The 27,906-nt window shown below is 43.3% G+C and overlaps 1 protein-coding gene across 2 annotated transcripts in view; it reads right to left on the minus strand.

The window, feature by feature from the left end:
- The window catches only part of LOC115129742 (rho GTPase-activating protein 6-like), a 78,190-nt gene that overhangs the window by 5,002 nt on the left and 45,282 nt on the right, over positions 1-27,906 (minus strand). For both annotated transcript variants that reach the window (XM_029660411.2, XM_029660413.2), the window contains exons 2-9: positions 14,903-15,062; positions 12,336-12,407; positions 5,310-5,587; positions 4,981-5,176; positions 3,899-3,954; positions 2,110-2,260; positions 1,433-1,581; positions 142-321 (exon numbers count right to left, since the gene is read on the minus strand). In XM_029660411.2, the coding sequence (XP_029516271.2) occupies positions 142-321; positions 1,433-1,581; positions 2,110-2,260; positions 3,899-3,954; positions 4,981-5,176; positions 5,310-5,587; positions 12,336-12,407; positions 14,903-15,062 (1,242 nt within the window). The remainder of the gene's footprint in view (positions 1-141; positions 322-1,432; positions 1,582-2,109; positions 2,261-3,898; positions 3,955-4,980; positions 5,177-5,309; positions 5,588-12,335; positions 12,408-14,902; positions 15,063-27,906) is intronic.

Consider the following 27,906-nt stretch of genomic DNA (forward strand, 5'->3'; position numbering starts at 1 on the left):
TGACTAAACAGGAGAGTGGGTAGGATATCCACACACACACACACACACACACACACACACACACACATAGTATGTTTATATCTTTACTCAAACACAGACATATGTGCGCAGGCACGCACACACAAGGAACCCCCCACACACCATGAAGAGGGAGTGGAAGGTTGTGATCATCCTCTGGAGGACAGCGATAACAGCAGTGCTCTCCTCTGCGCGGGCCGAACTCTGCACACTGAACTCCTTGTCTGAACTCTTCTGCTTGTGGAGGAGGTTGGGACCAAAGATGGTGGCCAGGTTCAGAGAGGTCATCTTGTTCCCCGTCACCTGGAGGAGATGAGGACATCGGAATAACAATAATGCCAGCTGCTTATCAAACAGTTATATCTAAACCACTGACAGTACAGGGTGTGCATTCAGTTTTAGTGTGTCCTGTAGGCGATTCCTGCATACAGTAGCATGGAATCACATACTAGACAAACAAGTGCAATTGATTGTCTTTAACAAAGAGACACACCATGGAAAACAATTCCTTTTTCATTATACTTCCTGATATAAAAAAACATATTTGACCAGATATAACAATATATTGACCTCATAGAATACCATATTAACCTCATAGATTACTATATTGATCTCATAGAATACCATATTGACCTCATAGACTACTATATTGACCTCATAGAATACTATATTGACCTAAGAGAATACTATATTGACCTCAGAGAATACTATACTGACCTAATATAATACCATATTGACCTCATAGACTACTATATTGACCTCATAGAATACCATATTAATCTCATAGAATACTATATTGACTCAAAGACTACTATACCGAATAGAATACTATATTGACCTCATAGAATACTATATTGACCTCATAGACTACTCTATTGACCTCATAGAATACTATATTGACCTCATAGAATACTATATTGACCTCATAGACTACTCTATTGACCTCATAGAGTACTATATTGACCTCATAGAGTACTATATTGACCTCACAGACTACTATATTGACCTCATAGAATACTATATTGAGTTTCCTTTTATTTTCATTGAGTGCTTCAAGAAAATAACTAGTTAAACAGATTGGACAACTACCATGAAGAACAAGAGACCAAATCAGTCACTGTGCGTCAGAGGGACACAATTACATGACAATGTTTTGATTGCGCGTTCCTGAGAGCTTGTGCCCCTAGTCTCAGTGCGAGTTAGAGACCTAGTCTCAGTGCGAGTTAGAGACCTAGTCTAAGTGCGAGTCAGGGAGGGAGGAAGCTATACTGTTGAACAGGCAGCTTGACGCCGGTTACACACCTATCCAATCCTCTCAGATCTAGTTTCTAGGGAGGTCTATGGGGTAGGGGCTTGTGGTTGTTTTGGGAATCATGGGGAGCGGTGGGGGTAACAGAGGGGGTCTTCGACTCACCTCCTGTCCGTCTTTGTCCTGGCTGTCGTGGGCGTGGTTGGCCACGGTAGAGAGGAACTGCAGGAGGCGGTGCAGGGTGTCGCTGTTACAGGCTGGCAGCAGGTAAACCAGGAGCTGGGTGGTGTTCCACTGCTCCTCACAGTCCAGCACTACAGAGAAACAGGACAGGAGTCAGGGATTAGAGGTTAGAGTTTAGAGGTCAGGGTGTCGCTGTTACAGGCTGGCAGCAGGTAAACCAGGAGCTGGGTGGCACTCTGCTGCTCCTCACAGTCCAGCACTACAGAGGAACAGGACAGGGGTCAGGGGTTAGATGTCAGGGGTTAAGAGTGAGGATTCGGTCTAAATCATTAGAAATATGTCACACTCTCACATACAGTGCATACACATAGCCAAATATACATGCAAAGACATACATGTAGACAGCGACAATCACATACACAACATTTGGCACAATGTGTGCACTCTGGTAGGCTAAAGCCCAACATTTACAGAGCATACAACATGTCTGTGTGTCATTGACTCAAGTATACACTCTTAAGTGTGGGTTTAGTGCAATCTGAGGGTGTGTCGTACTGAAAGAGGCCAACCAAGGTGATTGGGCCTAGGGAAAAGAGTGAGTCTACTACTGCACACACAGAGAGTAGTATTCATAAGTAGTGAAGTTGATGTGTCCTCACACATGGTGTTTATGAAGGCAGTGTAGAGCTCCTTGGTGAGGAGAGGGTCAGGCATGTCTCTGAGGAACTCCTTGAGCAGCGCGGCCACGTCGTGGACACTGTGCTCCTCATCCAACTGGACGTCCACTCCCCGGTCAAACTCCTCCCTCAGCTAAGAGTACAGAGTTAAACAGAACATGAGATACTATACCGTGTAGTCCACGTACTTTACTGCTTATAGCGACTACAGTTAGAAAGTGAACTCAGAGAAACACTCAAACAGATTCACATAAATACATTCCACACACATTACGGGGACACACAGATACACACATATATACACAGATATACACAGGTATGCACACACCAGGTGTGACCTTGGCGGTGAAAACATTCTCACAGGTAGTCCTGGTCCGACCGGTTCTGTTCCCATACTGTGTCAACCTACTTACTCCACAATCTGACCCCCTAGCATTACTCGGGATGAAAATGGGTCCACTTTGTCCAGTAAGATAAGCATTATAACCAAGTATTGTATTTGATTAAGCATTATATCAAAGTGTGATTATAGCTTGTGTTACAGATCTAAATGTCGTCAGGAAGTAGCCGGCCAATATAGGTACTTCCTTAAGTGAGAGATGGTTGAGATTTAAGTAACCTTAAAGTGATGTCGATGATCTAGTCTGTTCTTTTTCCAGTCAGCAAACTACAGTGAGAAGTCATGTAAAATTGTCTCACATGGTGACAATTTGATTCAACTCGCTGAGAGCATTGTATTCCCTCAAACGGTGAGATGTTGAAAATAAAAAATACATTCCCCACCACAGAACGGGAAACAACACCATTTAAGACTGAGACTGAAACCGGCTGGCACCAGTGGCTTGTTTTTGCTGACTTGAATGAAAGATTAAGATCTGCCATTGTGAGCGTTGCGTATGAGCTACGCAAACAGAGAACACGAGAAGTCCAAACTCGGAGAACACAACTCAGAAAACACTCAAATATCCTTTAAACAAAGACATTGTCCAAGAACAACACTAAAAACGAATGGAGTTTTCTGCCACAATAACCAAAAGCAAATGTTCAACTGACATAAAAAGAAAAAGGAGGGAAAGAAATTTATGGAGAGCAAAATAAGACTAGAGAGTAAAACCACACCTGGACGATATAGGCAAAACATACCTGTCCATGTAATCTGATTCATTATGATATAAAAGGCTAATCTGATCCTAGATCAGCACTGGGATGGAAATTGAATACAGGCCCTGGGATGGAAATGAATGCTAAAAGCCCTGCTTGAATTACAAATATGGCATTAAGGCTCGACTGCGTCCCTTTGTAGAGCAGGGCCACGGCTACAGAGGAGCCTGGCTCTTCAGCCGAGAGACAAGTTAATTTGCTCTGCTTCCTTTAATAACATACGCTGAACTAATGCTAAGTGGATGTGTATTCTCCGAAGCGGCGGCAATATCAAAACCAATGCATGAATATAAATATATTCTGTTAATATATCTGAATTTGAATAGCTTCTATCTATATCACAGTATGCAGAAATATAATGTAATTAGCATGGGCCCCTGTAAAACAAAAAAAAGTACTTAGAAAACCATATAGTCAACCAGAACAGTCAATTAATAAAATGTGTAGTTCATGACAACCAATGCTTCAACTAAGTTAACACTACAAGATCACCTATGAATAAGATTAATTAAGTTATAAGGTGTCGCCGACCACTCATGGTGAGCTGAAACAACAGCTTTGTGCAGCAATGTGTGAGAGGTATCAAAAAGTGCCTCTCCCAGATTCTCACCTGCCTCACTCTCTTCTTGGAGCTCCCAACTCGGAATATCCCCACCGTCTGAAGACCTGTCGGAAGAAACGACAGAGGACATAAGTGAGCATCATCCTCCACTGGTCAAAGAGACACTCAAGCCGAATAATCACAGATGGAAGAGACGTGAAGACGTAGCCGCCATAAGCCTCCTTTCAACACAGACATCATGAGCTATCAAACCTAAACCAACGCTGCTGTGGCCCATTCCCGCCTTAGAGGACTTTACCTCCTAACGCTCAGTCCAGCAAGTGAGGATTTAAAGACTGCAGGAGAGCGGGGGGAGTAAACCCAGGGGTTGACGTTGAGAAGGTTTGAAAAGTCGGTTCACTGAGTGTCAGGAATGAATGGCCAGACACTACTGCCTTGTTTCTACATCATCTTGGTTGGGCAGTGCAGGGCAGGGTAAATATGTGGGGCTGGTTGGGCAGTGCAGGGCAGGGTAAAGATGTGGGGCTGGTTGGGCAGTGCAGGTCAGGGTAAAGATGTGGGGCTGGTTGGGCAGTGCAGGTCAGGGTAAAGATGTGGGGCTGGTTGGGCAGTGCAGGTCAGGGTAAAGATGTGGGGCTGGTTGGGCAGTGCAGGTCAGGGTAAGGATGTGGGGCTGGTTGGGCAGTGCAGGTCAGGGTAAAGATGTGGGGCTGGTTGGGCAGTGCAGGTCAGGGTAAAGATGTGGGGCTGGTTGGGCAGTGCAGGTCAGGGTAAAGATGTGGGGCTGGTTGGGCAGTGCAGGTCAGAGTAAAGATGTGGGGCTGGTTGGGCAGTGCAGGTCAGGGTAAAGATGTGGGGCTGGTTGGGCAGTGCAGGGCGGGGTAAAGACGTGGGGCTGGAAACTCCAACAGACTGCACCCTGTAGGGTCAGATCGGGTGAGTGATCCCGGACAAAGACCAGGATTTTGACAACTGGAATAGAGCCGTGTCCAGCACATAGGAAACGTTTTGAAACAGGGAGGTGCTACCTGTGCTCGTTTTTGTTTCCCTTTGCAAAACCTTTTGCTATATTGTGCCCTACTGAACAGGCCCCAGGTCTGGTCAGTGAGAGGGGCTGTGTTCATTCGTACCATACTTCTCCAGGTGCTGGCAGCAGCTGTCCACCAGGCGAGGCACCTGTCTGTAGATAGGGTTGAGGCTCAGCCTCTTGTCCCGGTGCTTCTCCTTCTTGCTGGGCGCTTCAGCGGGCAGAGAGAGCTGCAGCGCCTCCAACAGGCGGGATTGGTTATTGTCCAGGTCTGTGATGGAGTCCACTGACATGCCCCCCTGCAGACCACAATGAGAGCATTATCAAGCTGACGTCTACTTGAGGTCACAGACACACACACAAACACACACGCACAACGATGGAGTGTGTGCATGGAGTTGGTACAGTAGGTGTGTGGGGGGAGACCCTCACCCTCCTGCGCGCCCGCGGGGCAGCCTCGGGCGTGTTGGGCGACGTGGACTCGTTAGCTGTCTCTGAGGTGGAGCTGAGGGAGGAGTTACTGCTGGACAGCTCCTTATTGGTGGACCTCTTGGTGGCAAACTGCAGGATGGACGACACCAGGTCCGACGGGTCCTTATGCTCCTCCCTGTGAGGAGGGTCCTGACGCAGGCCGTCCTGGCGCTGCCTGTGGGTCCGGTCGTTGGCGATTACCTGGGACAGGGCCATACCGAAGGCCTGGGGGATGCATTCTGGAAGGGGAGGGAGAGAGAGGAATGTAAATACCATATTCTCAGGGAGAGGGAGAGGAGAGAGAGAGAGAGAGAGAGAGAGCGTGTGTTTGGTCGTGTATGGATGAAAGATGTGTGCCGCCCTCTGTGTGAATGTGTTTGTGTGTGAACGATAGAGATCTTTAGATTATGATCGTTACTGTTTTGATTGTTCTGTGATTACTCATTGAATATTTGGATGCAGGTGTTGTTGCACACGTATCCACATATTCGACTACATCATATTTCCTTTGAGACATTGACAGGCCCACAAGGGAAAATGGAAACATTCTTAACGTGAGCTATAATAGTGAGAGAGAAAAAACATCACAAATAATGTTTTAACGGAAATTCAATTTACACAACGGAAAAGAAGGAATTCATGGAAATTCAATTCACACTACAGAAAGAGAAGGAATTCATGGAAATTCAATTCACACTACAGAAAGAGAAGGGATTAGCGGAAATTCAATTCACACTACAGAAAGAGAAGGGATTAGCGGAAATTCAATTCGCACTACAGAAAGAGAAGGGATTAGCGGAAATTCAATTCACACTACAGAAAGAGAAGGGATTAACGGAAATTCAACTCACACTACAGAAAGAGAAGGGATTAGCGGAAATTCAATTCACACTACATAAAGAGAAGGGATTAGCGGAAATTCACACTACAGAAAGAGAAGGGATTAACGGAAATTCAATTCACACTACAGAAAGAGAAGGGATTAACGGAAATTCAATTCACACTACAGAAAGAGAAGGGATTAACGGAAATTCAATTCACACTACAGAAAGAGAAAGGATTAACGGAAATTCAATTCACACTACAGAAAGAGAAGGGATTAACGGAAATTCAATTCGCACTACAGAAAGAGAAGGGATTAACGGAAATTCAATTCGCACTACAGAAAGAGAAGGGATTAACGAAAATTCAATTCACACTACAGAAAGAGAAGGGATTAACGGAAATTCAATTCGCACTACAGAAAGAGAAGGGATTAACGGAAATTCAATTCACACTACAGAAAGAGAAGGGATTAACAGAAATTCAATTCACACTACAGAAAGAGAAGGGATTATCGGAAATTCAATTCATACTACAGAAAGAGAAGAGATTAGCGGAAATTCAATTCACACTACAGAAAGAGAAGCGATTAACGGAAATTCAATTCACACTACAGAAAGAGAAGGGATTAACGGAAATTCAATTCACACTACAGAAAGAGAAGGGATTAACGGAAATTCAATTCGCACTACAGAAAGAGAAGGGATTAGCGGAAATTCAATTCACACTACAGAAAGAGAAGGGATTAGCGGAAATTCAATTCACACTACAGAAAGAGAAGGGATTATCGGAAATTCAATTCACACTACAGAAAGAGAAGAGATTAGCGGAAATTCAATTCACACTACAGAAAGAGAAGAGATTAACGGAAATGTAATTGACACTACAGAAAGAGAAGGGATTAACGGAAATGTAATTGACACTACAGAAAGAGAAGGGATTAACGGAAATTCAATTCACACTACAGAAAGAGAAGGGATTCATTGAAATGTAATTGACACTACAGAAAGAGAAGGGATTCATTGAAATGTAATTGACACTACAGAAAGAGAAGGGATTCATTGAAATGTAATTGACACTACAGAAAGAGAAGGGATTCATTGAAATGTAATTGACACTACAGAAAGAGAAGGGATTCATTGAAATGTAATTGACACTACAGAAAGAGAAGGGATTCATTGAAATGTAATTGGCACTACAGAAAGAGAAGGGATTCATTGAAATGTAATTGACACTACAGAAAGAGAAGGGATTCATTGAAATGTAATTGACACTACAGAAAGAGAAGGGATTCATTGAAATGTAATTGGCACTACAGAAAGAGAAGGGATTCATTGAAATGTAATTGGCACTACAGAAAGAGAAGGGATTAAGCTAAAAACAAATGGCTGTTTACAGAGTTGGTTTATCGCAGCTCAGGATTATCAACATGAAACAAATCACCAATTAAACATTACAAGATACCATCTGTGTTTCGATGAAGACGCCAAAAAGAGATTACTACACATGCTACGAATAAAACAGATGAAACTAAATCTCATAAAACGTCTCATCCAGCCTATATTGTCCCATAAATAAGTCAACAAAGGAACCATTTCTTAACAGTACGTCTGTTTAAGACTTCTCTGCACATTAGCCAGGTGGTCTTTGATCCCAGTGAACAATAAAGCCTGTCCAGCTACAAGTCATTTTTAGAACAGGCTCACGGCAGTCTCGTAAACCCAATTAACAGCGTCCGTGTGATCTGGCTCTACTCTAGGCCTGTTCTCATTCTCTGTCTAGGAGAGAAACTCAGCTATTTTAGTTTGCGTACTCAAAATGAGCACTAAAATCAACTACCGTTACAGCCTTCAGAGCAAGTGCGTCTCCAAAACTGGTGGTAGAAGGCTACATTATAAACAGATCCCTCTCAGGAGTGAGTTTGACGCAGTGTGTACCCTACTGTAAGTTCATTTACTATGGTTGTCTGAACAGCTGAGAGAGAGGCTGCTCCAGAGGCCCGTATGGAATCACATCAACCCAGTGGACCACAGCACATGCCACATCATCACATATGTCCCACTCTGGTGACAGACTGAGCCAGAGCTTTGAGACAACACAGGACAGCTGGGATAGAGAGGGGGGAGAGAGAGAGGTGGGGGGGGGATGCAGGGAGAGAGGGGAGAGGGAAGGAAGCAGGGAGAGAGAGCGGGAGGGAGGGAGAAAGAGGGATGGAAGTAAGGAGAGTGAGAGAGAGAGGGGGAGGGAAGCAGGGAGGGAGAATGAGCGAGTCATCATGTACTAAACAACCATATATGCTAGGTGACACAGTCCACTCTCTCTACAACCACACACTTTGAGAATGTTTACTTAAAACACACACACACACACACATGCATTCGCACATGAATACATACACACACACACTCTAATGACAAAGCATTTGGCAGCCTGCATGTTCACAGCCACTATGGTTCTAACCCAGTACCTCAGGGGAATGTTTCATCGACCGCCGACCTCTCCCACAGTGAGTTTACATGACATGAGAAACTGAGAATGGGACTACTGCTGTGATGAATTATTTACATACAGTACAGGTCAAATGTTTGGACACACCTACTCGTTCAAGGGTTTTTCGTTATTTTTTATATTTTTTACATTGTAGAATAATAGTGACGACATCAAAACTATGAAATAAAACATATGGAATCATGTAGTAACCAAAACAGTGTTAAACACATCAAAATATATGTTATACAGTGGGGCAAAAAGTATTTAGTCAGCCACCAATTGTGCAAGTTCTCCCACTTAAAAAGATGAGAGAGGCCTGTAATTTTCATCATAGGTACACTTCAACTATGACAGACACAATGAGAAAAAAATCCAGAAAATCACATTGTAGGATTTTTTATGAATTTATTTGCAAATAATGGTGGAAAAAAAGTATTTGGTCAATAACAAAAGTTTATCTCAATACTTTGTTATATACCCTTTGTTGGCAATGACAGAGGTCAAACGTTTTCTGTAAGTCTTCACAAGGTTTTCACTCACTGTTGCTGGTAGTTGAAGTGTACCCACAATTGGTGGCTGACTAAATACTTTTTTGCCCCACTGTAAGTAGCCACATTTTGCCTTGATGACAGCTTTGCACACTCTTGGCATTCTCTCAACCAGATTCATGAGGTAGTCACTTGGAATGCCTTTTGATTAACAGGTGTGCCTTGTTAAAAGTACATTTGTGGAATTTCTTTCCTTCTTAATGCGTTTGAGCCAATCAGTTGTGGTGTGACGAGGTAGCGGTGGTATACAGAAGATAACCCTATTTGGTAAAAGACCAAGTCCATATTATGGCAAGAACAGCTCAAATAAGCAAAGAGAAATGACAGTCCATTTACTTTAAGACATGAAGGTCAGACAATCCGGAAAATGTCGAGAGATTTGTACGTTTCTTCAAGCGCAGTTGCAAAAACCATCAAGCGCTATGATGTAACTGGCTCTCGTGAGGACCGCCAAAGGCAAGGAAGACCCAGAGTTTCAGAGTATAAGTTCATTAGAGTTACCAGCCTCAGAAATTGCAGCCCAAAGAAATGCTTCACAGAGTTCAAGTAACAGAACAAAACAATAGAGTATAAACATGACGTTCTGTAGAGCTCACAGGCATCAACACAAAAACAAGATCCACAAAAACCCAGGCTGCCTAAATATGATCCCCAATCAGAGACAACGATTGGGAACCACACCAGGCCAACATAGAAATACAAAAACTAGAGTACCCTAGTCACACCCCGACCTAACCAAATGAGAGATTAAAAGGCTCTCTAAGGTCAGGGTGTGACATTAACATTTAAATTACATTCTTTAAGAGTCCTGTGTAGTATTTTAGTATAGTTTTGATATATTCTGCAAGGCAATTGATTAGCATTAAAAGCTTTGTGGCTGGAGCCTCCCGAGTGGAGCAGAGGTCTAAGACACTGCATCATAGTGCAAACTGCGTTGCTACAGATGCTGGTTTGAGAGCCGTGCCGGCCGTGACTGGGAGACCCATGAGGCGACGCACAATTGCATCGGGCCGCTTCTGGGGGATTCTGGTAAGATGCCTGCAAAGTCGGCTGAATTCCAGTAGACGGCCGAGTCTGACACCCGATTCCGGGCTGATTCAATCAATTCAAGCCCCCCTAAAGAGGGCCACTTCTAGGCCGATTCTTCATTGCTAGCTGGGATTAGACCGGTTGAATTCTGTCTTTTGGTCTGATGAGTCCAAATTCTTGATTTTTGGTACCAACCGCTGTGTCTTTGTGAGATGTAGAGTAAGTGAACGGATGATCTCCGCATGTGTAGTTCCCACCGTGAAGCATGGAGGAGGAGGTGTGATAATGTGGGGGTGCTTTGCTGGTGACACTGTCAATGATTTATTTAGATTTCAAGGCACACTTAACCAGAATGGCTACCACAGCATTCTGCAGCGATACACCATCCCATCTGGTTTGCGCTTAGTGGGACAATCGTTTGTTTTTCAACAGGACAATGAACCAACACACCTCCAGGCTGTGTAAGGGCTATTTGACCAAGAAGGACAGTGATGGAGTGTTGCATCAGATGACCTGGCCTCCACAATCACCCGACCTCAACCCAATACAGATGGTTTGGGATGAGTTGGACCGCAGAGTGAAGGAAAAGCAGTCAACAAGGGCTCAGCATATGTGGGACTGCTGGAAAAGCATTCCATGTGAAGCTGGTTGAGAGAATGCCAAGAGTGTGCAAAGCTGTCATCAACGCAAAAGGTGGCTACTATATATAACATATATTTTGATTTGTTTAACACTTTTTTGGTTACTACATAATTCCATGTGTTATTTCATAGTTTTGATGTCTTCATTACTATTCTACAATGTAGAAAATAGTTTTTTTTTTATTGAAAAACACTTGAATGAGTAGGTGTGTCCAAACTTTGGACTGGTACTGTGTACAACGGGCAGAGCTGACGTTGATGTTACTGTTGCCCACCAGCATCAAAGAGAATCTGAAATACATGCATGTTTACATCGAATAAACTGACTGCAAGGAAAGTTCCCCACAGCTTGTGAGCAAATGTGGAAGATACTTGGAGTGGTTTTTACCTCCATCTCTATTGGAGAGTTACCTTCCATCAGATCTGTAGTTAACACATTGCCAAATATGCCGTCTGTGATGCAGGCACAGTGGCTGTATTTCAGCCCAGTCCCCTTACAAGGAGTCGCTCCACTTTGCTAAAAATATCCCTCCTCATCCCCTAGTAAATATGTCTGTGTTTTCATAGCCACTCTGCTATTCACCTGGGGCTGAGGCTGCACTTTAAAAAAAGGTGCTATCTAGAACCTTAAAGGGTTCTTCAGCTGTCCCCAATGGAGAACCTTTTTTGGTTCTGAGGCAAAAAGCCTTTTGGGTTCCATGTAGTCCACAGAGGGTTCTACCCAGAACCAAAAAGAGTTCTACATGGAACCAAAAAGGGTTCTCCTATGGGAACAGCCGAAGAACCCTTTTGGAACCCTTTCTTCTAAGAGTGTAGGGCTGGAGACTGACAAGGTTCTGTTTTCCCTGAAAACTAAATGACCAGGACTGGGAAAACGTCTTCATAAATGTAAGTGACAGCATAAAAAGAAAAAAGAAAAACCCAAAGAAAAAATTTCAACTAGAGCACTCCCCCCTAACCCCTGGTTCTAGTTTGCATCTGAAAAGACACCCAATCCTTATCTTTCCAATATTTCCACTATCCTTATGCCTCCTTAGTCCATTTTGAAGCACCAATAGTGAAGGGACCCCTTTCAATGTCTGCCTTGTTAAACAGTGTTACTTGCATTACCAAGGGGGATGCTGCTTGCATAGCCTAGAGATCTGTTATATTAATTTGAACAGTTTGTCACAGCAGGAAAATGTACAGTACAAAGCACTTCGTCTTTCCATAAAATTCCATTGTTGAGGGGAGTTTCCACTAGTTACCACAGACACAAAGTCAAAAGTGGCTATATAAAAATTGGTTTATATTTTGGTTAATTTAAAGTTAGGGTTAGGCATAAGGTTAGCCGTGTGGTTAAGGTTAGGTTTAAAATAAAACATTTAACAAGAGAAAGTGAAGAAATGGGCAGTGTTTATGACTTTGTGGATGTGGTAACTCGGGATAACCATGTTGAGGGCTTCACGTTAATATACCTTTATCTTTATTTTTCTCTTTCGCCAAAGAGTCCAACTTCCTCCTCAGCGACTTCTTCCTTTTCTGTCCATCTGAGAGAGAAAAATAAAGAAAAGAATGAAAAATGTCATTTATCTGTACACACTGATAACAATCCACACATTGACCTGCTGTCACATTAGGTGATATTTTCCATTAGCAAGTGTGTCGGACATTTTGGAGATGATCAAGCCAGTGGCTTCAAAGAGCATTGGTTATCAGAACACTGCAGCGATAAAGATGACAGATGAGTGTCTCCAGCCTCTGGTCCAGTGGTTTCATCAATAGAGGATCAAGAGGAAAGAAACATAGGACATTCTCATTTCCTCTTGATCCTCAGGCTTTCCTGTGAAGAGGGATTATTAAGGAATCAGCCAATCAGCATTCAGGGCTCAAATCACCCACTTTATAATAAGGAAACAGGGCTCCAGTTCACCTGAGCTCAATCCTGGAAGTGAAACTTAACCCTGAGAAAAGTAGAGAATGAGCCCCTTCAATGGCCAGCAGCATACCGCCCTGCATACCACTGCTGGCTTGCTTCTGAAGCTAAGCAGGGTTGGTCAGTGAATGGGGACACTGCCCTGTGTAGGGTGCTGTCTTTCGGATGGGACGTTAAACGAGTGTCGTGACTCTCTGAGGTCATTGAAAATCCCATGGCACTTATCGTAAGAGTAGGGTTGTTAACCCTGGTGTCCTGGCTCAATTCCCAATCTGGCCCTCAAACCATCACGGTCACTTAATAATCCCCAGTTTACAATTGGCACATTCATCCCTCTCCCCTGTTACTAATCCCCAGGTCGTTGCTGCAAATGAAAACGTGTTCTCAGTCAACTTACCTGGTAAAAATGTAAAATATATTTCATAGCATATTATTATACTGTTATATCAAGGTTACAGCACACCACTTAACAAGAAAAGATATTACCAGCTGTGGACTGTTTGGACAATTTCACATCACGCTTTGAATTAGTGTGGATCCAAATATGAGTTTCAGTTTGAAAAGGACTGAATCGTTATGAGGAAGGGAAAGAAGTGTTTTGTCAGCTGTCAACAAGATCTATGACTCCTAGCAAGAACTTTGATTAATGCACAGGAAACCTCCGGCGGCTTGGACCAGGGGTTGGAACTCTATTAGGGAAATACCTCAAAACTGTGTCTATAGCCAGAGAATCCTCTAATCAAACAGTTGATTGATCTGTCTTCAAAACAGTCGAGATGTTATTAACTGGGCACACACTGGTTGAATCAACGTTGTTTCCACACCATTTCAATGCAATTACATTGAACCAATGTGGAATAGATGTTAAATTGACATCTGTGCCCCGTGGTTATGCTCTTTTATGATTGGTTTATAATCTTAACAAGGATACTTTTTTTCCCCCATTGACTCAGTCAAATCTGTTCATGGAACAGGTACATAAGAACAGGTTGCTAAGAAACTATGCTTCGACATATCTACAGATCGTTATGGAATATCTGAAGACCGAGTATGAGAGAACGAGTGAAGGGAGTGGGAGAAAGACAGCAGGGGGGGTATGAGACAGAGATGCCATGAGAGAAAGGGAGCGGGAGACAGTATGTGTGTGACAGAAAGAAAGAGAGAGGAAGGTGTATGAGAGAGAGAGAGAGCAAGAGAGAGAGAGAGAGAGAGAGAGAGAGAGAGAGAGAGAGAGAGAGAGAGAAAATGAGAGAGAGAGAGAGAGAGAGAAAGAGAGAAAGAAAGAAGAGGAAATGGTTTGGATTCTTGTCAGTTGACTCTGCAAAGTTGGACAGTAATCCCAGGAATCTCCAGTCCTCTCTCTCTTCCCCACTCCAATGACTCGTGAAACGATCCAACGGGCCATTTGCTTTTCTGTTCTCTATTTTTTCAAGGATCTCCGGGCCTCAGCGAAACACCGGCTAACCCAACCCCAGGCGAAGATAAACAAAACCCACAGTCAGTGTGCTGAAATATCTCAGTAACACATGCCTGAGGGGTTCTGGAATTCATAAGGAACACAGACAAACGCATTAAATCATCCGGGGGAGAGGTAGAACTTTTGACTGGAATGCACGCCCTGGCTAATATACAGCTCTCCACAGAGCATGACTTAGAACAGAGCAGCAGGCTATGGCCCTATGGTCCTGAGTGGAAAGGACTACATCTTCATGTGTAAGTGTCTTAGAGACACTACATAAGACAGGAAGTTCACTCCTGAGTCTTCTAGATGTACTGTATAGGAAAACATGTGTACTGAGGTTTACATCTCAAATCATCAGTGCTTAAAGCTTCTCCAAACACACTCTGTGGAGGGGAAGCTCACGGTTGTCTGCTAGACAGTTTGATGTTGGTCTCGGAGAGGTCCAAGGTGGATGTTGATGGCATATGTTTGTGAAAACGCTTGTAGCATTGCCACAGGGACAGACTGACTAGCCATATGAACAGACAGGCGGATGGACGGACTCGAAGGGAAGACAGGCAGACAGACGACATTTACACACGCGCACACACACACACACGCGCGCACGCACGCACACACACACACACAAAAATACCTCGATACTTTACCTTTGGGGATGGTGATCTGACAGCCCAGGTCATAGTCTTGATGGAGCCTGTTGAAGGCTACCTCCTGTAGCCAGGTCCGTTCCAGCTCCGACAGGCTCTGGATGGCCGTCGGCGTCAGCCGTACACTCCGCCCTGACAGGCTGTTCCAGGTGAAGTCACCCTGGGGAGAGATTTCTATTCTGTCACTTGGCAGAGGAACATTTCTTAGCTACCGGAGCGAGTGGCTAGCACCAGCTGTTCTTATTGAAGACTACCTCCACTGTTACCACTTTCATCAGTGATACTGTCACCATAACCTGACCGCGTTGTCAGATATTTTCCGTTCGAAGAATGGGTCTGCAATAACTACAATTGACCGCGATGCCCATAATGATCGAAGGCTGCTTGTTTGTAAAGTTGTGACACCTTGAAAGGAAAGGACAAGTCTCGACTATCGTCACAAACAGATTCTACAGTATCGGGACAGATTGTCCTTAGATTCAAACCTCTACAGCTCAACCCAAAGCATTTTATGCCTGAGCAATAAGTCCTAAAGGCGCACTCCTTAGATTGAAAGAGAAGCCCAGGTCAGTGAAGCTGATGGATGTTTAGGCTCAGCATTTGTTTTGTTTTTGTTTTTTTAACCTTTATTTTAACAGGGACGACATATTGAGACCATTTGCGTCCTCTACCCGTGAGGTTTTCAACTGTTCCATATCTTTTTTTTTTTTTACTTTTTTTTTTTACAATTGCCCTGACAGTGCTCAGTGGTATTTTCAATCACTTGTGGATCTTCTTGTAGCCATTAGCAGATTTAGGAAGGTCTACGACCATCTGTCCCTTTTGAACTGCCAGTTCTTTTCTTTTCTTCATGGTGTTGGATGACAAAGGGATATTACATGCGTGTTACCGCGTTTTAATACCCTAGTCAAACAGGAAGTGATGTTATGGCTCAATATAGTTCCTTAATAACACTTAGATCAACTTAAATAAGTGGAATTGAATTCCTGGTTTAATTTTGGTAGATGTTATTCACAATAATATTTAAGGGTGCCATTCATTGTGAAACCTTGATTTGGAGGACATTGATTTTAATTAAATCAATAAATGATTTTGTTGGGTTCTATTGAAACATTAATAAAGTACAGTATTTTTCACATGTTGGTATTTTGAGTTTATCTCCAAAATTACATTGTTTATATTTGTTTAAGTATTGTTTATGCATTGCCAGTCAGGGGTGCTAGTAATTTTGGAGCCCACTGTATATACAGTATATATACATAGTGGAGCGGACAGTATTGTATATGGTGGGTTAGGGAAAGGGGAGGAACGAGAGTGGATGGCTTGACTAGCAGTCAACTCAAAAAGAGCTTCATGATGAACTCATAAATAACCTCAATCCCTGGGTCTATGGTTCTGCATTCCCCTCTGTCATCCCTACAAGCTGGTGAAGAGAGAGGACAGAGCTAGAGTACTGATGTATTAGCCAGAGATCAGAGCAGGTCAGCATTTCTCATCATGAATCTTGTTCTGGAGGCAGCTCTGCAGAGTGGTCACTAGCTGGCACAGCCACAAAGTCATAAATCTGACACACGCACACGCACACACACACACACACACACACACACACACACACACACACACACACACACACACACACACCTCCTTGAACCGGCCTTAGTACGTCATAGAACTTCATTTAGGTTGTAATTTGTTCTTATGCAAGCCTAGTTTTGTGCAACAACTTTGAATTCACTCCTGCTTAAAGATACAACAATACCCACCTTGTGCTTCCAAAACGCACCAGCCAGCTGAGAGGAACAACAGCATCATCCACCAGAACAGTGAAAAACAAGGAGGTGGAAATAGAAGATCTACACAGCTGTACTAAGAGGACAGAGGCTTCTCACCCGCCCTGATACCTCCTAGCTAACGAGCACGCAGAGGAACAGCCAGATGCACTCGCTCCAATAGTTAGTCATTAGCGTCTAGCCCTGTGTGGATGAAACCACAGCAGTGTTGTTGTGAGTTCCCCACCCCACTGGTGGTGGCAGGGAGCTCGTTCCGTTCCAGTCCCCTCCACTGGTTGCACACACAGGACACAGCCGTAAGGGGTGAAGGGAAGGGGGACCTTTGAAGGGGGGGGGGGGGGGGCAGCTGGAAAAGCAGGGGCTGCTACTCTCTTGAGCTGTTAGGCATGGCAGGGGGGCTGAATGCAATGGCTGAGCTCCAATTCCCCCGAGTCCATCTATGGATCATGTATGGAATGGCTATGGAACGCTGGTACCTCAGAAATGGTGCTCCCTCCTCACCACTTGGGAGTTCTCTTCAGACTCTAATTCTAGTCTCTATGAGCACATTTACAATACAGTAAACAGGAAAGCCAGTTGACTTTGACAGTGCTTAGTGTACACAACTAATTTGTTACAAAACAATTCAACATGCTTGTCAGAGCCATGACCCACTGGGTGAATTAAAGGGGTCAAATATATACTATGGCTGCTCCCTTAACAACCTCAGGAAGAAAAATGATCTTGTCCAATTTTATCCTCTCCGCTGTACGTACTGTAAAACTTTGCCAGAGAACCAATCAATATCGGTCAGTTTGTGTTTCATAATCGCTCTTTTCACACTTGGCTAAGGACTACAGTTGACTAGGAACTACATCTCCCAAACCTGTTAACCATCTCAACTCCTGTTCCACCCCCCAGCTCTGGGTCCCACATGGTCCCAGATATAAGATATAAAGACAGGGTTCGACCAGGCTGCCTCCCTCCACACTCTTAGTGTGTTTTCCACTACTCACATATTATCATATCCACTCTGCGCCTGAAAACATGTTTACCCTCGACACAGGTAGACCTCATGGCCGGCGACGAGTACAAATTGTCACTCAGAATGAGTTGTCCTCAACACATTATTCCATTTGATTTCCCAGTGAAATCAGGAAATCAATTCAACTTCCTTGCCAACTGCATAGAGCTGAAACAATAAGCTTACTGTATGCAAGTTGATTCATACCTTGCCTTTCAGTAGCGCATTGTCATAGGTCTCAATCATGTCTGAGCTCGCTTTAATAGCGGGATGAGAAGAGAATTGTAAAATGGTCGTGTACTGCAATCGAGTTATTCCATTTGCTTTGAACATCTCTATTCAACCAATCATCAGACGATGTGCAAGAAAACACTTCCTGTTATCTAACTATAATCTTATTCAGGTTGTCATGCTGCTGTCAATATAATCATATCACTTAACAACTTGGCTTAGGTAGTAATTCAATTGCTTTGAAAAGTGTAAAAGTCTTGCAAGAAGAAAGGTGAACTGTAGCATACCAATGACTGTCATGCAGGGTAGGCTATTACTCTACTGTGATATAAAGGACACGTCTACCACGGCGCCTTAAGGCAGACTGGCGGTTCGCTAAACAAAGTATAGAATGTATAGAGGGAGGATCAACACCTTCATCTAATCATGGCTATTCCAGACTCCCAAATCCGAGCTGAAAAAAAAAATCTATTGACTCATGACAATACTCAACCTATAGGTTCTGTTCTCTCCTATGTGATGTATTGTGTGGGAGTGTGGGAGTGTTACTGTTTTGTCAGGGCAGCCCTTGTCTAAATAGCTTTGGGATGGCTCGGCTAATACGGTGGGCGTATATGCACCTTTTTCATTCTGTTCAATGAGCGAGGACAAATTGCACAAATTGAAGCAAAAGAATATGTTTGTTTCCATGGTAACGTACACACAGAGCCTTGAGTGTTCCGGGATATGCAGAAAGCATCACCATGGCAACCTTCGAACGAACGCTCAATCGCTAAACTTGCCCAAGCTACTGACCTCACTGAATGGACATATAGTAAAGAAAGCGCATCATCAGTTGGAATCAATGAGCATGTTTTCATATTAGAAGACCAACTGTAATGTTCCATACGCTCTCTCTCATTTCTCAGCTAAATGCGGTGACCTAAAATCATCTTCAACAACTCAGCAACCATCAGCAGTAGCAAACTGCACAGTAACTTCAACTACATCATACAATCGAACATTTCATGGTGATTTTCATAACACGCTGTCTGCATGAAAACCGGTGAATTTAAAGTTGGGAAGACACAATAGCCCTGGTTGGCACTCTGCCAAAGACAATATGTTCCTCTCTCTCCATTAGATTCATTCTATTAAGACCCTGGCAGGTACAAACCTACTGCTTTAATTGAGAACACCTTCATCTGATCCAAAGGACCAGAAGAACCTGGGCCCATAAATGAGGTGTAGGATGTCACTCTAGGGATCAACACACAGTCATAGCCTATAGGTGAGAGCATAGAAATAGGGGTACACTCAATATGGCCGCCGGAATGTCGACTTGAACGCCCGTTCTAGTCATTCTAATTCAATAGGTGAGAGAGTGTATAAAAAGAATGTTGACTTGAATAGGAATCCTCTGATATGACTGTATTGACAACACATGTCCATAGCGTTAGTTGCAGGGCAAAAGATCACGACATCACCCATTAAACCACAGCAAACAAACAATGCAGAATGCTCTGAACCTAACTAAGCAATTCACCAGTCAGATGAATTAGTGGGCCACAGGAGGTTTGTGGCACCTTAATTGGGGAGGATGGGCTCATTGTAATGGCTGGAGCGGAATAGGTGGAACGGTATCAAACACATCAAACACATGGTTTGATGCCATTCCATTCGCGCCATTCCAGACATTATTATGAGCCGCCCTCCCCTCAGCAGCCTCTACTGCAGCGGGCAGACGCGTAATCTCGCTTATGCCTGGGACAATAATAGGTTATTGACACCACTCTGGTCCCTTTCAAGTGGTTTCATTTGCATATGCCTGTACAGAATCATGTGAAGTCAAACTTTAGAATGAGAATCAAAACCTTTGGATCCATCTACGAGAACATTTTAAACAATGTGATTGTTTGTTATGCTGAAGGTACAGGAGGCTATACCCTCGTTATACAGAGTATGAAACGGAACTGTATACATCATACAATAAGACAACCACCTCATATTGCCAAGTGAACTTTTGCTCAACCTTTCTTGCACCACTGACCGGTATGCTACAGACCTCACTTGAGGATTTCTTATTATAACAACAACCCCATGCGAATGTGACCGTGAACAGATGAAATCAGTGACAGCTGATGTCCCTGTCATCAACTCTCGCCCTTCTAATTTTCTAAATCCATTGTTACTGCGTGTGTATTCTATGTGGTATTATGAAATAGAATCCAATTCATGTAAAAACAAACCTTGAAACACCCCAACACAAACATATCCACACCACAGAGAGAGGACAGGCCGCACATGTAACTAACGGCAACATCTGTTGCCTTTTGAAAATGACGGTCGGCTCTCCAACCCTCTCAGATGAGGATACCACATCGCACATCTGAAGAGGAAACATCCCAATCCCAAATAGGCCTCCCAATCCCAATTTTGCATAGGGATACCGCCTGATACCGTGGCCCACGAAAAATATATTTAAAAAAAAAGGGAAATGTGTTAAGCGATTGCAGCAAAGGAATGTTTCTTTTTATGTCATTGTTTTTACTCTTTATGTTTTTGTTTTACAAGTCCCGTTGACTCTGACGGGGTAATGGATTACTCGTGTAAGCGCTGGAACCACACCAAGGCGAACATCTGCCTGCAATTACAGCGCCCGCTGGGCTAGCTAAACTCTGGTCGGCCTGTCAGAGACAAAGGATTGATGGACCCCCTCCACCTGCCGCGGTCCATCCGTCTCGCTGGCTGAGAGAAAATAGCCCGGGTAACACGCTGATACGTCAACTAGCAAAAGTCAAGTTATCAGAAGACAACTGGGGGGGGGCTAATGAGGACGATCGTGTATCATAAGCATTCAGTAAGAAGCAAAAACATGCCTAAGTATCCGAGCACATCAATTGTGAGCCTTCATCTCATCTCGAGCACGGCTGTCAGGGAGAGACTATACTATCAAATAAACCACGTTGAAGCAGGGGAGGTAACTACCACTGGTCATGTCAACAATCACAAAATATTTTGTGTTTCTTCAGGGGGATGGTGTGCTTCCAATGTACTATTCTAAATTGCAAATATGCGGGACTGTGACAACACACCAGCTCCAGCTCGTGACAAACACACTTGCTTGCTAATCAAGTGGAGCGGGGTCATAGGAGGTCGATTATTTTGAAGACATTAGGGTAGCACAAACTCCAAACTGTAACTACATAAGAATGTGTGCATTAGGGTAACTGAGTTCAACCCTTGAGGTTGAGGGTATAGATGACGTCATTGTTACAGAACATATAGAACCAAAACAACTCTGGTATCAAGCAAATGTGACTGTTAATTAAGGAGAGGTTGTAGACATTACCCCAGTCAGGCCATTAAGACAACATGGGTTCAATTCAATCAAAACCACATTGGCCCAATTTTTCTACTGACAAATTCAATCACAGAATGGTTTATTACTGTAAAGTTTTGTTAGTGTAAGTTAAGTACTGTAACGTTTTCCTTCAGCTATAACTTTGTGTGTGTGCGAGTGGCCCGTGTGTGTGTGTGTCATATATTTTAATCATATAACCTCATGTAAAACTAAACCACATCTCCTCCCACTGCTCTATTCAGCCTATAGCATGACCCAAGATTGCCCCCCTCTCTCTCCTTCCTTCTCTCTTCTTCCCCACGCCCCTGTCCATCCAGCCAACCAACCCAAACACTAAGGGGCCCTGGTGCAAGCGCTCCCTGCTCTCTCTTCCCCTACAGCCGAGATCACCACCGCCAAAGAATGTGTGTAATCTCCCGTGCATGCCAGCAGGCAAATCCTCTAGCTTTAGAGATCAACAGCGCTGTGAGCTAACGAACGCTCTTAATGATTCCAATATCATATGCAGAGCTTTCAATGATTAGTCAATGGGGGAAAATATGTGGAATTAATGTGCCATTTTTAAATGTGCAATTGAACTTGAGTGCTGCTGCGTGATTAAAGCTCGAGAGGAAGGCAAGACCTTTCCTCGACTCTTGGTGAATTGGAGCCTTTTTAAGTAGTAGTTGCGACCTCCGAATGGCCGCACAATAACAAAAGATGAAGATGTCACCGCAAACGCGTAAATGTGAGGCAGGAACGCAAAGAAGTGTGTGGCGCTGGATATTAGTTTCAAAACCTGAAAAGTGGTAGCCATAAACATCGAAAATACATAATAATTGTGACTGTAGGTTCTCACATCTCCTTATTCAATGTCAAGGGTCAATGAATGGATACATATTGCTACAACATAGCATGACTACTCTTTGTTTCCCCATTTTAACCACTGTATATACTGTCAGGGACCTGTGTCTTTTAGGGAAATTGATGCACAATGTTAAGGGAAAATACCACCCAAAAACGATCTTTTGGTATTTCTTTCATTAGTCCACTAGAAGCTGAGTAGACAGTGATGGTTGAGTTCCTCACTGGAGATACAATACGTAACTTGAATTTCCGTGCCACGCTCCCATTGACATCAATGCATGATTTACACAAACGTCTGAGCTACACACACATTTCTCCAGTTAGGATTTGGCCCTGAATCAGGAAACCTTGAAAATATAATTTGTTATGGTTTTTTTTTTATAGCTCACATTAAGAATGTCTCCATTTTCTCTTGTGGGCCTGTCAATGTCTCAAAGTAAATATGATGTAGTCGAATACGTGCATATCATAAGCAAACGCACCTGCGTCAAAATGCTTAGACTAATCACAGAACAATCAAAACGATAACGAGTATAATCGAAAAATCTCTGGCTCACACACAAACACATTCACACGGAGGGCCGCACATATCTTTTCATGCATACACGACCAAACACACTCTCGCTCTCTCTCTCTCGCTCTCTCTCGCTGCTGAACACATGCATATCGCAGCCTATTGTGTTTCAAAGTGGGCATGCATCTCTGACCTCTGCCCTGGGATTAGCCACTGATCATATAAGGTACAGTCCTTGTTCAAAGGCTTCACAGCTGCAGAAAGTATTTAATCTCCCCGCAATTGCTGCTTCCAATCTACCCAGCTAGAAGCTCCTGAGTTAAGGCAGCCAGGGCAATGCCATTCCCCTTTAAAGCCACCCTTATAGTAAGATTTACACATATTTATTGACTGGAGGGAGGAAACCCTAAAGTCCTAATAGTCCCACTTTAAGACAGCTTATGTAGGTTCCCTGACACATAGGTTGATTGATTTTGCTTCATACGCAAGCGCTTGTTACTCGAGGTATGCACACAGTAAAAACTGGAGAGTGTTTTTTGCAGAGTTAAAATGATTTTCCTCTCGAGTCGTCAAATTAAATCATTTTAGAGTGTAATTATCACCAGCGGCCGCTAGAGAGAGAGCAAAAATACGGATTCAATTCTATTGTTGTGAAACAGCATGACCACGCCCACTAATGTTGGTTAAATGTAGATTTTGCCGCCATCGTCCATTTGCAAGTGTCTCGCGAATGGAAAGAGTGGACAGATCGAGAGCGAGGATCCGCCCAACATCAGAAGTCATTCACAGAACCACAGAATTTGGCTAGAGCTAATTAGCTAGCTAGCTACAGTAACATTAAGTTATACCACTTTTAGTGGTTTATGGACAGCATGTACGCCCGGTGGATCGGTGCATCACCTGCTTTAAATGTTCAACAGAGCGGTATTAGCTATTATCAGTAGCTAGCGGACTTTACTGACTACTGCCAGCAGGTTAGTCAGTGCAACATGTGTTTTACTCTGAAACGCGAGCTGTTAGCAGACAGTTAGAGGCAGTTGGTCTGTGCCACGTGTGTTTCACTCAAATCTAGAGCTATTAGACAGTGTTGATAGCTACCTGTGACGTATTGCTATAATACTCAGACTGCTGTTCTAATCATTCAGTACGTGGCAGTAGTAGACAGGCTGTAGGCTGCATATAATTGGAATTGACGTGGAGCACTAAGTCAGTTTTGGGGTTACGATGTTCACGTAAAGATGACCTCTTGATTTCTGTCTTCTGTTCTGGTTTTTCTCTAAAAATACACAACATATTTAATCAATAAGGTTGTGCAATCTCAATTTGTCTTCAGAGTTGCCAATAAAATATCTGCTGATTGTCTTTTCTCATTTTGATATTTTAAAATGATCTTTGTTTCTGTGTTCACCTCTCCTACCCCTTTTAGAACAGTAGTGGGCCGAATCAATTCAAAATGTAACATTTCTGCATTCCGCTTGTCATTAAACAGAAGTCCTCTAATCATAATGATGGATGTTTCCACCTAAATTGTGTTATAATTACAGTGTTAATCACACCAGTTAAAATGTTAACATGAGTGCTAGATTCGTTGAGCTCCTCTGCAAGCAGCTCCTTATCAAAATACAGTGGATACAATGAGGGGGACTCCGATGACACCATTATATTGCAGCAGAGTCCTGCTACAACAAAGACAGCCGAGGATAATCGTCTATCTCATATAAGTACTGCAAAATATCCAGTTTAAACAAATGCCAAACTTGAAGGGCATCATTGTCTTGTTCCCATACCTGTCCGATCCTAGGAGCAAGTTTGGTTATGTAAGTACATTAAAAAACTAAGTCTAACCTTTTTCACTCTCCTGGACTCTTACACCTTAAACATTTTTCAGAATGTCAATATTTCAATTGTTGTTTTACTGTCGGGTGATGTTTTTATTCAAACAAAATATCTGTTAACATGTCTCTATGACTACCATCTCTGCCATCTCTCCTAAGCTCAACTCTGGTGGTATAATAGCCCAGTTAAGTTCTGCACTGCGAGGGGCAGACCTGTTGAATGAGCAATTATTCATCTATGGGCGCAGTCTGTAGTTTTATAAGAATAAGAGCACCTCCTCCCAGCTGCCCACTGCACTGAGGTTAGGAAACACTGTCACCACCGATAAACCCACTATAATTGAGAATTTCAAAAAGGACTTTTCTACGGCTGGCCATGCTTTCCACCTGGCTACACCTACCCCGGTCAACAGCCCTGCACCCCCCACAGCAACTCGCCCAAGCCTCCTCCATTTCTCCTTCACATAAATCCAGATAGCTGATGTTCTGAAAAATCAGCATAATTTGGAGCCCTACAAATCAGCCGGGCTAGACAATCTGGACCCTCTCTTTCTAAAATTATCAGCCCGAAAATGTTGCAACCCCTAATACTAGCCTGTTCAACCTCTCTTTCATATCGTTTGAGATTCCCAAAGATTGGAAAGCAGCCGCGGTCATCCCCCTCTTCAAAGGGGGAGACACTCTTGACCCAAACTGCTACAGACCTATATCTATTCTACCCTGCCTTTCTAAGGTCTTCAAAAGCCAAGTTAACAAACAGATTACCGACCATTTCGAATCCCACCGTGCCTTCTCCGCTATCTGGTAGCAGAGCTGGTCATGGGTGCACCTCAGCCACGCTCAAGGTCCTAAATGATATCATAACCGCCATCGATAAGAGACATTACTGTGCAGCCGTATCCATCGACTTGGCCAAGGCTTTCGACTCTGTCAATCACCACATCCTCATCGGCAGACTCAACAGCCTTGGTTTCTCAAATGATTGCCTCGCCTGGTTCACCAACTACTTCTCTGATAGAGTTCAGTGTGTCAAATCGGAGGGTCTGCTGTCCGGACCTCTGGCAGTCTCTATGGGGGTGCCACAGGGTTCAATTCTTGGACCGACTCTCTTCTCTGTATACATCAATGAGGTCGCTCTTGCTGCTGGTGAGTCTCTGATCCACCTCTACGCAGACGACACCATTCCGTATACTTCTGGCCCTTCTTTGGACACTGTGTTAACAATCCTCCAGGCAAGCTTCAATGCCATACAACTCTCCTTCCGTGGCCTCCAATTGCAACTAAATGCATGCTCTTCAACCGATCGCTATCTGCACCTACCTGCCTGTCCAACATCACTACTCTGGACGGCTCTGACTTAGAATACGTGGACAACTACAAATACTTAGGTGTCTGGTTAGACTGTAAACTCTCCTTCCAGACCCATATCAAACATCTCCAATCCAAAGTTAAATCTAGAATTGGCTTCCTATTTCGCAACAAAGCATCCTTCACTCATGCTGCCAAACATACCCTTGTAAAACTGACCATCCTACCAATCCTCGACTTTGGCGATGTCATTTACAAAATAGCCTCCAATACCCTACTCAACAAATTGGATGCAGTCTATCACAGTGCAATCCGTTTTGTCACCAAAGCCCCATATACTACCCACCATTGCGACCTGTACGCTCTCGTTGGCTGGCCCTCGGTTCATACTCGTCGCCAAACTCACTGGCTCCATGTCATCTACAAGACCCTGCTAGGTAAAGCGCCCCCTTATCTCAGCTCGCTAGTCACCATAGCATCTCCCACCTGTAGCACATGCTCCAGCAGGTATATCTCTCTAGTCACCCCCAAAACCAATTCTTTCTTTGGCCGCCTCTCCTTCCAGTTCTCTGCTGCCAATGACTGGAATGAAATACAAAAATCTCTGAAACTGGAAACACTTATCTCCCTCACTAGCTTTAAGCACCAACTGTCAGAGCAGCTCACAGATTACTGCACCTGTACATAGCCCACCTATAATTTAGCCCAAACAACTACCTCTTTCCCAACTGTATTTAATTTATTTATTTATTTTGCTCCTTTGCACCCCATTATTTTTATTTCTACTTTGCACATTCTTCCATTGCAAAACTACCATTCCAGTGTTTTACTTGCTATATTGTATTTACTTTGCCACCATGGCCTTTTTTGCCTTTACCTCCCTTCTCACCTCATTTGCTCACATTGTATATAGACTTGTTTATACTGTATTATTGACTGTATGTTTGTTTTACTCCATGTGTAACTCTGTGTCGTTGTATCTGTCGAACTGCTTTGCTTTATCTTGGCCAGGTCGCAATTGTAAATGAGAACTTGTTCTCAACTTGCCTACCTGGTTAAATAAAGGTGAAATAAATCAATAAATAAAAAGAGTTATATAAAGACTGAATAAAGTAGAAATAACTCCCCCAAAAAAATGAACTCTGAAACAAGAGTAATTTTCACTCTATTTAGACTGGGACCAAACGTTATCTTTGTTGAGTAAAAATGTATCCAATTTGTGTAAGAAATGACACTTTCCACAGATAATATTAAATTCTATATTGAGTGAATTGGCAGTAGAGTTGTTTCCATGTTAAGCTAAACAGAGTGAATTACAGTTTGTGGCGTTAAATGTAAGCACTGAATAAAGTAGAAATAACTTTGAAAATTGAACTCTGCAACAAGAGTAATTATTACTCTATTTAGACTGGGACCAAATGTTATCTTCTTTCTGTTGAGTATAATTGTATTCAATTTGAGTCAAATTTACTCCGATAAATGTACTGCGCAGGCCACAATGGCACCGCGGTTCTGTGTTTACAACAGACAACATACTCCATTCGTTTTCAATTGTCCTTTGATGTCAAAGCTACCAGGGGGGTCAAACATGTGACCCGAGGCAAAAACATTAGGTTTTGGTTAGGTGAAAGGGGAGTGGCTGATATTGAATGAAATTACCTTTGTCCAACTTAGTTAATTATAGTGTCTGTGAGTTATAGACTATGCCCAAATCAGAGGTGGTAATGACAGTATAGCTGAGGTATGTTATAAGTATGGCCTTACAATGTGTGTCAATAACTCCAGGAACTCTTAACTGCAGACGTTAGCTTCGGTAGCCAGCAGCTTCTGGTCTCTTTCCCCCTCTCTCAGCTGCTTCATCTGTCTAGTAGGCAGTGTGTTTGCTATCTAGCCCACTGGGCATTGGTTTCCCACAGATCGCTCCGAGAGAACACACTGCCATACCCACGGCATGAGAACATATCACCACATAACCCATTCCCCAAGAAATAATGTGCCACTCAATCATCCTCCTCAGTCTGGAAATAAATAGAGAATCAATCAGGAGCAATCAAGCTGAACGACCATATCGAGCCACATGATCCGCTAGTTGGTTTCGGAGAAACTTTGGTTGCTAAGGTGGTTTTCTTAGGAC

The sequence above is a fragment of the Oncorhynchus nerka genome, linkage group LG5 (assembly GCF_034236695.1).
Source record: "Oncorhynchus nerka isolate Pitt River linkage group LG5, Oner_Uvic_2.0, whole genome shotgun sequence".
NCBI lineage: Eukaryota > Metazoa > Chordata > Actinopteri > Salmoniformes > Salmonidae > Oncorhynchus > Oncorhynchus nerka.